Source organism: Antedon mediterranea, chromosome 2 (genome assembly GCF_964355755.1).
Source record: "Antedon mediterranea chromosome 2, ecAntMedi1.1, whole genome shotgun sequence".
Classification (NCBI taxonomy): domain Eukaryota; kingdom Metazoa; phylum Echinodermata; class Crinoidea; order Comatulida; family Antedonidae; genus Antedon; species Antedon mediterranea.
The window spans coordinates 35,178,320-35,192,175 of NC_092671.1; the positions used below are offsets into that span (position 1 = coordinate 35,178,320).

The window sequence follows — 13,856 nt, forward strand, 5'->3', positions numbered from 1 at the left end:
AAATTAAATTAAAATTATAAAAGAAAAATAAATGAGTAAGAAGAAATTAAATACATATTTTTTATTAAGTGAGGTGTAGGCCTGTAAAATGTATAGATGCCTCTAATGACCACTGCATCAGAATAAAATAGATGTGGGTCGTTAATTGGAAGAAACCATTCAATTGTGTTGTCCAAATTGTGGAAATAGACATACAAAATTATAACATGCATAATTTATTATTTTTTATGATCATATATATTGTCCCCTAAAGAATTTGTTTTTGTCAAATTTTTTGTTTGTTGAATATGCCATTTTAATGTCACATAATAGATATTCACTCTTACCAAAAACTGGATCTACCAGAAAAAAATGTAATTATTAAAATCAAAACAAAAAAACTTTTGTTTTTTACACAGCAGTGAATAACTTAATTAACTCAAAATGGCCTATTTAAAGTCTGATTTTATTAATCTTCATTTACCTCCGCCAAGGAGGTATATGTAATCGATCGCGTGTGTTTGTTTGTCTGTTTGTTTGTTTGTTAGCAGATACTTTTCAGACCTGCTAGTGTTAAAAAGATACAGAATTTTTCAAAAGCCGGCGAGCAGTCTTAAAGTAACAAGTAAACTCAAATAAAATTTTCTCGAACTACTTGTCCAAAAAATTTTTGTACAAGAGTCAAGAGTTATAATTTGTGATTTGTAATTTTAAAACATAATTTGATTTAATGTGCACGTTTTTTGATGCGAGTAGTTTACAAAACCTATTTCTTTTCAAATTCACTCGTTTGATTTTCGCGTTGCTGTTCTATTGTTCGTCAACTGAAGCTATTGTTAATTGAAAGGCTTGTTACATAACCATTACACCAAACTCGCATACACATGCTTGTAGTGAAATTAGTGTAAATCACAAACAGCATTACAGTAAGACACACACAAATATATATATTTTTTTTTTTTTACCGGAGAAATCTTATGTAGGAGAATTTTACAGTAGGCGGAGGTATGCACTCTGGGAGTGGCTTTCTAGTTTTTCATGTTTTTGGAGGACAATAGATCTTTAACATTTCATTTCATTTATTCATACTATATCTCAATGAAAATATTTTTTTATTTTCAGGATTTTTTGTACCTGGGTTTCCAAAGTTGGTACGCTTTCAAAGTCATCATGATCACATTCTAAAAAAATTAATGCCAAAAGTTAAAAAGAATTTGGTATGTATGTGTTATATTAATGTTTATGTATTAATTTAATTCAAATTATAAATTAAACGGCTCTATCCCCGACAACGTTGCCAGGCTAATGTCGGTATTGCCGTTGATTTGGAGATTTTAAATCGTCATATACTCAACGAATAACCGTTTCTACAGTAATAATTTTATCTAAAAAAAATTCTAAATATGTTTCTGCAAAAGCACAAGCATTTTTTAGAAAATACTCCATAGATTTTTAAAGTTCTAGCCAAAAAACTGCAAATTTTTGTGATTTTCAAATGGAGCTTACTCAAAAGGGCGAATTTATATTTTGTAACAATATAACTTCTAGTAACACCTAATAGCACCTAAAACATCATTCTAAAATAAAATGAAAATCCATTTCAGGTCCATTTTAAACAATATTTAGTTTAATATTAAGTTTAATCTGAGTTTATTTAGTTTTATAAGGTATTTATCGATGTACAGTATCAAGTGTTACACCTGTTGATCTTATTCCTTTTCTTTTCCCGCAGGATAAATTAGATATTTCACCGACATTATACAGTATGAAGTGGTTCTTCCAGTGTTTCCTGGATAGAGTACCATTCCCATTGACATTACGTCTATGGGATTGCTTCATGTTAGATGGAGACCGCGTACTAACTGCCATGTCATTCAACCTAATGAAGATGCATAAAAGTTTGTACTATTTCAGTATTGTACAAATAATGAATGTTTATAAGTTGGATAGTGAGAATATTTCATGAGTTGAAAGATTGACTGCTCTATTTAACAAGACTATAGCCAAGTTAGAGCAGTCAATTTTTCAACGAAAGTTTGTACTGTATATTCTGAAACTTAATCATTTTATTTATTAATATCGCATGTGTTATTATTTATTGGCCAAAACTTATACATATTTCCCTTTCTATAAACTCTTTCCAAATTTAAAAATAATTAAAAATATATTGTCCCCTTAAAATTTGTTTTTGAATATGCCATTTTAATGTAACAATAGTTATTCACTTTGACCAAAAACTGGATCTTAACAAAAAATTATTTACCTGAAAAAAAAAAGTAATATAACGCAAAACATACTTAAATTGTCTGTCAGAAAATTTCATTTGTGAAATATTATTTTTTATTTATTTATTTTTTAACTTATTAATTAAAACTGCAAAATGGCCTATTTAAAGTCTGATTTTATTAATCTTTATTTTTCATGTTTTTTGGGGACAATACATCTTTAATGATACTAAATATTTTTGTTAATATATTTTAATAGAGATGATGATGCGAAGAGAAATGGAAGATGTAGTGGGATATTTACAAGAAGATCTTTCTAGGAATTTTGGGTATCCAGATGATGATGTACTAGATGCTTTACAAGAAACAATAGCAGGTTTGCAATACTTTACAATAATGTTTTTTAGTAAAAAAATAGATTATATAATCACTATACAGTAGAACCTACTACTATGTAAAACATGGATTCGTAAACTCCAGGTTGACCTTAAGTTGACCTGTCGTCCGTGTTTGCCTACTAGCTGGGCCTAGACTACTATAATTTTTAGGCCAAGCTAGTCCTCGCCTCCAGTAAGCACAACTTCAGGCCTTGTCTTTTGAAAATGATAGGTGTGCTACAAATTGCATTCCTCAATACATTCAGGGGTGCTGTAGGTGTGCTGTTTGTATTTTGGTGTGTAGAAGTTTACCAAATTTAAGCGTGTTATAAATCGCACTCCTCAAGGGCATTTTAGGAGTGTGTTAGGCGAGTGATCGCACTCGCTTGCCTTAAAAGACAAGGCCTGCAACTTTCTCCAACCAGTATAGTGGCAACTCTAAGTGAGCAAACAATAGTTGTGTAGTGTAGCCAAACTCAAGAAAACAAACTATTTGCAGAAGCTTCACGTGCACCTTCTTGACAATCTAGTTTCCTGAGGTTTTGAACTCTGTGCAGATAAACAAGATGGTACTGTAGCTTCTAGTAACCGAAAATAATAATTTATTCTCTGCTTTCTTAAAGAGCTAAAACGAACAAAACTAATCAAGCCACCAGCTCCAAAGACAGCCGAAGGACCTAAGCTACCATTTGGCTTGGTACGAAAACCAACGTTCGAGCAAGTTACAGGGCGGCGGAGAGTGGAAGGGGACAGGAGGCAGGTAGCGTACCCGATTCCAGTTGTAAGCATGCTGTGTGGTGAAAGCATAGTAGATGATCGATTTATCATCCTTCCTTTTTTGCAAGACATTCCTTGAATTTTAACATTTTTCCTGCAATATAATCCTCCTAAGCATAATCATTCTCACATTTTGACACTCTTTTGCAGTAATTTGCACATTTGTTTTCAACTTTTATTCATTATATTTTTGTTGAAATTGTACTTTTAAAGTTGTTGTGTTATATTCTTTTTCCATCAATTTTCTCTTACTTTTTCTTATTATTTAATATTCTTTTCCATTAATTTTAACTCTAATTTGTAATCACTCTATTTTATCATTTATAACTTTCTGTTCTTTTATTCCTCTTTCTACAGTACCTCTCTCTATTTTTACAACGATATTTCCTTTCCTGTACATCTATATTTGTTTTTTTGTCAATTAATTTTACATCTTTCATTCTCAACATGGTTTGCATAATATATCACAATACTGTATTCTTTCATCTCTTCTCATCCATTCCCTCCTTTCATTCCATTATTTCCTCTCCATTCCTTCCTTCCCTCTCCATTCCTTCCTTCCTTGCCATTCCTTCCTTTCCATTCCCTATCATTCAATTCCTTTCTCATTCCATTCCTTATCTCTCATTCTATTCTTTCCTCTCATTCCATTCCTTCCTCTCATTCCATTCCTTCCTCTCAATCCATTCCTTCCTCTCATTCCATTCCTTCCTCTAATTCTATTCCTTCCTCTCATTCCATTCCTTCCTCTCATTCCATTACTTCCATTCCATTCCTTCCTCTCAATCCATTCCTTCCTCTCATTCCATTCCTTCCTCTAATTCTATTCTTTCCTCTCAATCCATTCCTTTCTCTCATTCCATTCCTTCCTCTCATTCCATTCCTTTCTCTCATTCCATTCCTTCCTCTCATTCCATTACTTCCATTCCATTCCTTCCTCTCAATCCATTCCTTCCTCTCATTCCATTACTTCCATTCCATTCCTTCCTCTCAGTCTATTCCTTCCTCTCAGTCTATTCCTTCCTCTCATTCCATTCCTTCCTCTCATTCCATTTCTTCCTCTCATTCCACTACTTCCATTCCATTCCTTCCTCTCATTCCATTCCTTCCTCTAATTCTATTCCTTCCTCTCAATCCATTCCTTTCTCTCATTCCATTCCTTCCTCTCATTCCATTCCTTCCTCTCATTCCATTCCTTTCTCTCATTCCATTCCTTCCTCTCATTCCATTACTTCCATTCCATTCCTTCCTCTCAATCCATTCCTTCCTCTCATTCCATTACTTCCATTCCTTCCTCTCAGTCTATTCCTTCCTCTCATTCCATTCCTTCCTCTCATTCCATTTCTTCCTCTCATTCCACTACTTCCATTCCATTCCTTCCTCTAATTCTATTCCTTCCTCTCAATCCATTCCTTCCTCTCATTCCATTCCTTCCTCTCATTCCATTCCTTCCTCTAATTCTATTCCTTCCTCTCAATCCATTCCTTCCTCTCATTCCATTCCTTCCTCTAATTCTATTCCTTTCTCTCAATCCATTCCTTCCTCTCATTCCATTCCTTCCTCTCAATCTATTCCTTCCTCTCATTCCATTACTTCCATTCCATTCCTTCCTCTCAATCTATTCCTTCCTCTCATTCTATTCCTTCCTCTCAGTCCATTCCTTCCTCTCATTCCATTCCTTCCTCTCATTCCATTACTTCCATTCTATTCCTTCCTCTCAATCCATTCCTTCCTCTCAATCCATTCCTTCCTCTCAATCCATTCCTTCCTCTCATTCCATTACTTCCATTCTATTCCTTCCTCTCAATCCATTCCTTCCTCTCATTCCATTCCTTCCTCTCATTCCATTACTTCCATTCCATTCCTTCCTCTCATTCCATTACTTCCATTCCATTCCTTCCTCTCATTCTATTCCTTCATCTCATTCCATTCCTTCCTCTCAATCCATTCCTTCCTCTCATTCCATTACTTCCTTTTCATTCCATTACTTCCATTCTATTCCTTCCTCTCAATCCATTCCTTCCTCTCATTCCATTCCTTCCTCTCATTCCATTCCTTCCTCTCATTCCATTACTTCCATTCCATTCCTTCCTCTCATTCCATTACTTCCATTCCATTCCTTCCTCTCATTCCATTCCTTCCTCTAATTCTATTCCTTCCTCTCATTCCATTCCTTCCTCTCATTCCATTCCTTCCTCTCATTCCATTCCTTCCTCTCAATCCATTCCTTCCTCTCATTCCATTCCTTCCTCTCATTCCATTCCTTCCTCTCATTCCATTACTTCCATTCCATTCCTTCCTCTCATTCCATTACTTCCATTCCATTCCTTCCTCTCATTCCATTCCTTCCTCTCATTCCATTCCTTCCTCTCATTCCATTCCTTCCTCTCATTCCATTCCTTCCTCTCATTCCATTCCTTCCTCTCATTCCATTCCTTCCTCTCATTCCATTCCTTCCTCTAATTCTATTCCTTCCTCTCAATCCATTCCTTCCTCTCATTCCATTCCTTCCTCTCATTCCATTCCTTCCTCTCAATCCATTCCTTCCTCTCAATCCATTCCTTCCTCTCAATCCATTCCTTCCTCTCATTCCATTCCTTCCTCTCAATCCATTCCTTCCTCTCATTCCATTCCTTCCTCTCATTCCATTCCTTCCTCTCATTCCATTCCTTCCTCTCAATCCATTCCTTCCTCTCATTCCATTCCTTCCTCTCAATCCATTCCTTTCTCTCATTCCATTCCTTCCTCTCATTCCATTCCTTCCTCTCATTCCATTCCTTCCTCTCATTCCATTACTTCCATTCCATTCCTTCCTCTCAATCCATTCCTTCCTCTCATTCCATTCCTTCCTCTCAATCCATTCCTTCCTCTCATTCCATTCCTTCCTCTCAATCCATTCCTTCCTCTCATTCCATTCCTTCCTCTCAATCCATTACTTCCATTCCATTCCTTCCTCTCAATCCATTCCTTCCTCTCATTCCATTCCTTCCTCTCATTCCATTCCTTCCTCTCATTCCATTACTTCCATTCCATTCCTTCCTCTCATTCCATTCCTTCCTCTCATTCCATTCCTTCCTCTCATTCCATTACTTCCATTCCATTCCTTCCTCTCATTCTATTCCTTCCTCTCATTCCATTCCTTCCTCTCAATCCATTCCTTTCTCTCATTCCATTCCTTCCTCTCATTCCATTCCTTCCTCTCATTCCATTCCTTCCTCTCATTCCATTCCTTCCTCTCAATCCATTCCTTCCTCTCATTCCATTCCTTCCTCTCATTCCATTCCTTCCTCTCATTCCATTCCTCTCTCTGGTCCATTCCTTCCTCTATTCATGGTATTTTGACTTAGTTGGTTCTATGTGTTTTTGGCTATAATGGAATTTGAATGCACTCTATAGAGTATAGTAGCTTCTTCCTCAATTGCACATATTTTAGAAATATTAGTTTTAATGGAATTTTTCTACTTGGGTACTATCACTATTTAACACTATTTTAATGAATTTCTACAACTAAAGTTTTTAATAAATGTAATCTTGGGTTTAACAATAGTTTTGCTTGTTTTAGTTTAGTGTGTGTATGTATTCTAGTAATAAAACTATCGTACATGTTAATGGTTTTGTTTACTAAACAACTTCTCCCAGCCAATTCAACCTATGCGAACATAAAATGGACAACAAACATAATATTCCTAGAATAAAAGTTAGAAAATAAATAAATTCTTTACTGATACTTTTTCATATTGTATTTCAAGATTGCATTCAAGATAACCACCACACTAAAAATTTAATTTATTTGTGTCAAACCCTATATTGGTCAATGGTCAAGCCATTCATTTGAGTCCAATTAGAGTGTGACCAATAATAATAAATCAAAATAATAATACAAAAATGTCTAATTATTTTCTTAATCACTTTAGAATCCTAATGTTTTGTTTAAACCTAGTTTTTCAGGGAGAATTTTATTAATTTACACCACTTATAAGGATAAATACAACAACATCCAAAAGGACCAAATCAAATAGCTCTGTCTCTGTCAAACTTTATGTGACAACAAAATTTGATGCCCGTATATGGACATGATGATGTCATATCACTAAGATGTTTGCGCACATCACATTTTTTGTCACATAAAGTTTGATAGTGTAGACAGAGCTTTACATTTCAGTCCCATGAACTTTTATCTCAAACTTTTTAAGGATGAAAAATATGAAAAATTTCTATTTAAATGAATGAATATATAAATTACAAAGCACTCAGGAAAGAAAAGGGGTGTGACTGAAGACAGGGGTGGGGTAATGGTTCAGAAGATACCTTTGCCACACCTTTATAATTCATTGTTGATGTGTGGTTCTTCTATATATTATTCTTGGTAGTTTGTACATCATCTTAGTTTTGGTATCTTTATCCCAACTACAACTTGGATCCCACGGATATTTCTCTCCCCATTTATTTACATCTTCTTAATTCTCACAACTTTCATCATAATAATATTTTAAAACATCAAAGTGTTTCCACAATCATCCGCTGCACTTTTAACCAGTAACTTGTAATTATAAAATGCTTGTAAAATGAGCTGTTAAACGGACTTCTTTTAAAAACTCCAAAATGAAAACAAACACAGCATGTTATTTATAACTGGCATTTTGGGTAGTTTTATGTGATTTTGTGTTTTATGAATTTACATTGCTTCTCATGTCCACAACTTTTATAAATCCTCAAATCATTCAAATATAATCCAAATTATCTGCTTTTGCATTGCAAATTAAAAAATTAGTCATTTTGATTTAGATGTTAAAAAAAAATATGTTTATTAATTATAGATTTGAGGAATAGATTAATGAAGGTTGTGGACATTGTATAATTAATTTCAACTTCATTTCATCTTTCACTAAAATATACTGTACTACCAAATTTGTTTTGAAACTTATGCACGAATTAGCTTTGCAACATTTGCTGCAGTAACTAATACGTTACTGCAGTATGTTATCTATTAAAATTTTACCTAAAAGAATTACTGATCAAGTAACAAACCTGTAATTACTGCAACAGGTATTATGATGCAGTAATAGAAACTGTGGTAGGAATTACTGCAATAATAACACATGTTGTAGATTTACTGCAGCAAAATTCTTTTGACACTTTGGAGAATTCATTCATTTCATAAATTTGAAGCAGCTATTTGCGCACACATTTTTAATTTTAGTAAATTACTGTATCCGTAATCATATACACTGAAAGTCAGTTCATTCACAGAGTCAAATGTATGTTGTCAATAACTTTTTATCAAACTCTTTTTTAACTTAGATATTTAAGAAATAATTTTAACGATTGTGTTCATTCATTATTTTCCCCTCAGAAGGTAGCTGGACGATCGTCAAACTCAAGTCAGGGTGAAGCTCAAGCTGCTGGCAGTGTTGCTTCAAATAGCAAACAACGTCCTACAAACCTACCATCAAACCCAAATAGAACTTATGTGATTGACGTAAATGCTCAATCAGAAGCTAAGTCACCAGGTCATAGGTCGCTGAGATCTGACCTTCACTCACCAGTAAGCGACCGACCTCTTAGTATGCCTCCGGTAAACGAGGTTGAATTTAAACGAACAATTGAAGAGCGACGAAGCTCTTTCTACGACAATGTAAACATGGATGATCCATTCGCAACCTCGATGGAAGAATCACTTGAAGCGTTACACGATACTAAATACCGCGGACGTGATAGAGCGAGTTTTGATACTTCCAGAGAAACGTCACTAAATGTATCGCGTGATGCTTCACCGAGTCGATTCAGTGATCAAGGGTATGAACCAGTGATGATAGCTGCGCCGGAATCTATTCCCGAGAGTCAGGAGATTTACATGATGTCGGAGCATGGCACGCGATTGAACGGATTTATGCAGAATCAAAACGGAGAAAGTCAGGAATCGTTTTCATCAATGGGAACTGTTGTTGAAGTTTCGAGTCCAAAACGAAAAACACCGCCACCTGTTAAGCCTAAACCAAAGACACCATCTCCGGTTATGAGCAAATTGCATGGGCCTGGAAAGGGCAGTGTCAGAGTAAGAACTCCGCCTCCTGTGAGTCCAAAACCAGCCCGAGCTAGAGGTAGCCCGCATGGTTTTCACTCATCTGTGAGTTCAATGAACTCTTCAACGAGTCCGGTACACAGTCCAGTTAACGGAGGCCCGATTACGACTTACGTTTAATTATACGGTGCGTTATGTGGACTGTGAGTGTACCTACCTATGAGTGTACAGTGTACAGTTTATAAACAATTATTATACATTTCTAAACAGCACAACTTGATATTTTGACAGTGATCACCTTTTTGTTAACATGAACCTCAGTCCCCGTAGGTATCTGGTTGTTTTGTTCTACTGTTCTGTGATGTTAATTTTTTTTTTATCTTTTCCCTGATCTTGTGATTATCGATGCATCAAAATGACTAACATCTACTTTATGGTATGAACAATTTCATTCTTGGAAAGTTACAGTTAATGATCGACTATCAATGCGTAGAAGATGTTAGGTGTTTGGACAGCAATAAGCAAATAGTTTATAGTATATTTTTTAGAAGGATTTAAAAATCATCAAAATGTCATCTCGGAAACACTGAAGTTTGTCGCAAACTTTTGATCATGGTAAAATTCTCCTGCGATCGTTTCACATCTTTTGTATTTGATTATTCAATTTTGTGTGTGTGGTTTCACATTTCGTACTTATGATGTTAAAGTATGGAAGGTATAATACATATTCCATTCAATGAAAACAAGATTGGAATTGAATTTAATATAAACAAAAACAACCAGTTGTTGAAGGACTTTATTTAGTAGAGACAAGTAGAGAACGTGCTGCAGATGGAATACCTTGAAAAATTGTGACATAAATAAAATACAAACGAACTAAATTGTAGTAGTCTGCGGTGTACTGCTGCCATTGTATTAGCTAAATACAAAGCATTGTAGTGGTAAACATTGTATCATTACAACAAGCTAAAAATAAAGTATGGTATTGGTAACAACGGTACCACCACAACAAGGTAAAAACAATGTATGGTATTGGTACACACATTGCAACCATGCTGCAATAAACTAAAAGTCAAGTATGGTATTGGTAACAACGGTACCACCACAACAAGGTAAAAACAATGTATGGTATTGGTACACACATTGCAACCATGCCGTAATAAACTAAAAGTCAAGTATGGTATTGGTAACAACGGTACCACCACAACAAGGTAAAAACAATGTATGGTATTGGTACACACATTGCAACCATGCTGCAATAAACTAAAAGTCAAGTATGGTATTGGTAACAACGGTACCACCACAACAAGGTAAAAACAATGTATGGTATTGGTACACACATTGCAACCATGCTGCAATAAACTAAAAGTCAAGTATGGTATTGCTAACAATGGTACCACCACAGCACGCTAAAAACCAATGTATGGTATTGGAACACATTCTACCACCCTTTACTGTAGGAAGCTGAAAACCATGGTATTGTTAACACACTGTACCATCACCACTGGTTAAAAACAATACATGGTATTGGTACACACTGTAACGCCACCACCACAACACGCTAAAAACAATGTATGGTATTGGTACACAATCTACCACTATTTACTGTATGAAGCTGAAAAGCATGGTATCTGTAACAAACTGTACCATCACCACTGGTGAAAAACAATACATGGTATTGGTACACACTGTACCACCACACACAGCATTATAGTATTGGTACATATTTGTACCATCACCACTAAAAACATGACACTACCTCTATTACAAGCTAAAACAAAGCATAGTATTTAGTACCATCACCACTGGTAAAAAACATGGCATGGTATTGGTACAGTACATATCTGTACCATCACATGAAACTTTGGTATTGTTTTAGTCAATTGAATCAAGATGACAGTTTTTAGAAATATATGAATTTTTAAATCATAAAATTGAAGGAAATGGGTTTTTTTTGTAAAGCCTTTTCATAATATTGAAATAAGCAAGTTTTATCATTTTGTACATTTGTATTTAAGATTGGTTTATTTACACTGTTTACTTCTTCACATCCATACTGTATATTTAATCTTCTTCTTCATATCCGTATTGCGGATGTTAAGAGATGACAATTTCAAAGCAATAGTATAGCTTTTATATGACTATAAATAAAATGTAAACGTTAATAATATGTTAATTATTGTTGACATTCTTAGTATAATTAATTAATTTTAATTGATTAAAATATATGGTACTTTAAAATTAAATCCTACCTTAATTATAATGATGTTTATAAATATTGTACTTTTTTTTATTCTGTTTTAAATGTAATATTTCTATGTGTTTATAATGTTTAAAATATACTAGTTATATGAATCCTGTATAGTGTATTATCCCACCATCTTTGAAACTGCTAATATATAATTTTGTTGTATTATGTTATTATATTGTTTTATTGATTATTTGATATATGTTATTGTATTGTTTCATTATTATCTGGTGATATATTAATTTATTGTAGTATTTTAACACTATTGTCATTGTTTCGAAAAAGATCAAATTTTACATTATAAATTTATTCAAACATATATTGTAATATTTTGGTTTCATTTTAAATTGTTTCTATGCAACTAAAATGGTTAATCACCCAACAAAACAACAATAATGTTCAATGTTCAAACAAAAAAAAAGATTTAAATGTTACTAAATGCAAAGTCGTGCATGGGTTCTGAAAATAGGGGAGGAATACAGAAAGCTGTTAGAGTAACTTCTACTTAGTAAAATAAATGCAGTATACTCTTGTGTAGCTTGGGATCATGTCAAACTTATGCAGTTACTGCAGTAGGTAGAATAATGTTGACATGCTCCCTTAGGCCCTTCCTTCCACCCATCATACATTCTAAAACTTGCAAGAATTCTATAACTGTATCAAAAGTAATATTCCCCTTATTTAACCCTGAAAAAAAAAATCTTGTCTTAAACCCAGTAGGCTAATGACAATTATTTTTGTTAAATTTTCTTTCTTGTACTGCTTAACGATCCTTAAGCATCAAAACAATTCTACATTGTATGAGTATATTATATTTTACACTTTTAAGAAAACGGTTTATTTACAAATAATTTAAAATAAATGTAGTACCAGTAGTAGGAAATTTGAAAATGGAGAATAAAATGACAAGACAGTTTTTTTGTATTATAAACGACTCTATATTTTAATTTTACGAAGGTTTTTTTTTTTGGCATGACTTATACCTAAACACTTTAGTATAGCAAACTGCTTATGCACCAGAATGTACTGCAATTTGACCAGAACAAAAGTAGTAGTTTTTAGATATATATGATTTATGGTTTTAAATTATAGTAAGTTATTAATTAAAATATGTCCATCTGTACTTCAATTTATTTAGGCAACAATTATATTTCTTTATTATTATGAAGTATTAATTGAAGTTTGGTATAAAGTTCATTATTTTATTAACTAACTGTAAGAACCTCAGTCCCCTCAGAGGTCTGGTTTAGTAATCCCACTGATATGTATGTTTTTGTTTATGAAATTATTTTTGTTAAATCCAATATAAAGGTTTTATGTGTATGACGACAGTTGTGAGAGAAGACATCTGTATTGTTAAAAATAAAAAACTGATAAATAAAATAAAACTGAATCAGCATTTATAGCACTTGCTACTATTCCAAAGTTTTGGTATGACTGATTAGTAAGGTTTTAATCTGTCAGGTTTTGGAGCTGCAGCTCATGAGTTGTAGAAGTTTGCATCAAATAATTATTAGGAAACTCTTTGGAACTATTATTAGCGATCTACCGCAGGCATCGGTTGAAATTGAGTTGTAATAACGACATTGTTCTCAGTTTACTGTGGCTTTCTGTTTTTGGCTTTATAATTTTTTGTGTGTGTATAATAATGTGTGGTCATAAAAAAATCGCTAATATTTTATATTTAAATATCTAAAGCCTTGGTTTCACTGGCTATCTGACTAACTCAAGTAATTTGACTTATCACATTGGCTTTTATAAATTGCTCTTTCAGTGGAAGAGTCGTCGCTTGTGATTGGTCAAATCACTTGCACTAGCCAATACATTGTGATAACCAACTTTTAATTGTCTGTTTTATGTAAATGTTATTTTTCATTTGTAGCATATAATTCTCATGGGATTCTTTTTTTTTTTAAAGTTATTATAATAATCCTGTCCATATAAATAAATTGTTTAAAAATATGTACAGTTACTACTATGTTGTAAATGTTTATTACGAAAAGCGGGGTAAAGGAAATATAAAGAAATAATATAAATATGTGTAGAATATAATAGTATGCAACTTGGTATAGGACTTATGGGATGAAATAGTATAATTTGACATAATTATTTACAATATTTGTTAAAGAATGTATGTTTTATTTAGACTGCAATTATTAAAACAAGAATGAATTTTACACTGAAATGTACGGTATGTTTTATTTATAATGTACATAAATGCTTTTTTT

General features: G+C 33.4%; 1 protein-coding gene across 3 annotated transcripts in view; it reads left to right on the forward strand.

Annotated features, from left to right (window-relative positions):
* LOC140040876 (USP6 N-terminal-like protein) overlaps nucleotides 1-13,805 on the forward strand; it is a 47,233-nt gene extending 33,428 nt beyond the window's left edge. For 2 of the 3 annotated variants that reach the window (XM_072087131.1, XM_072087130.1), the window contains exons 10-14: nucleotides 1,102-1,196; nucleotides 1,712-1,877; nucleotides 2,464-2,580; nucleotides 3,205-3,341; nucleotides 8,712-13,805. In XM_072087131.1, the coding sequence (XP_071943232.1) occupies nucleotides 1,102-1,196; nucleotides 1,712-1,877; nucleotides 2,464-2,580; nucleotides 3,205-3,341; nucleotides 8,712-9,560 (1,364 nt within the window). In that variant the 3' untranslated portion in view covers nucleotides 9,561-13,805. The remainder of the gene's footprint in view (nucleotides 1-1,101; nucleotides 1,197-1,711; nucleotides 1,878-2,463; nucleotides 2,581-3,204; nucleotides 3,342-8,711) is intronic. The other variant, XM_072087132.1, reaches the window with a different exon arrangement.
* The last annotated feature ends 51 nt before the right edge of the window (nucleotides 13,806-13,856 follow it).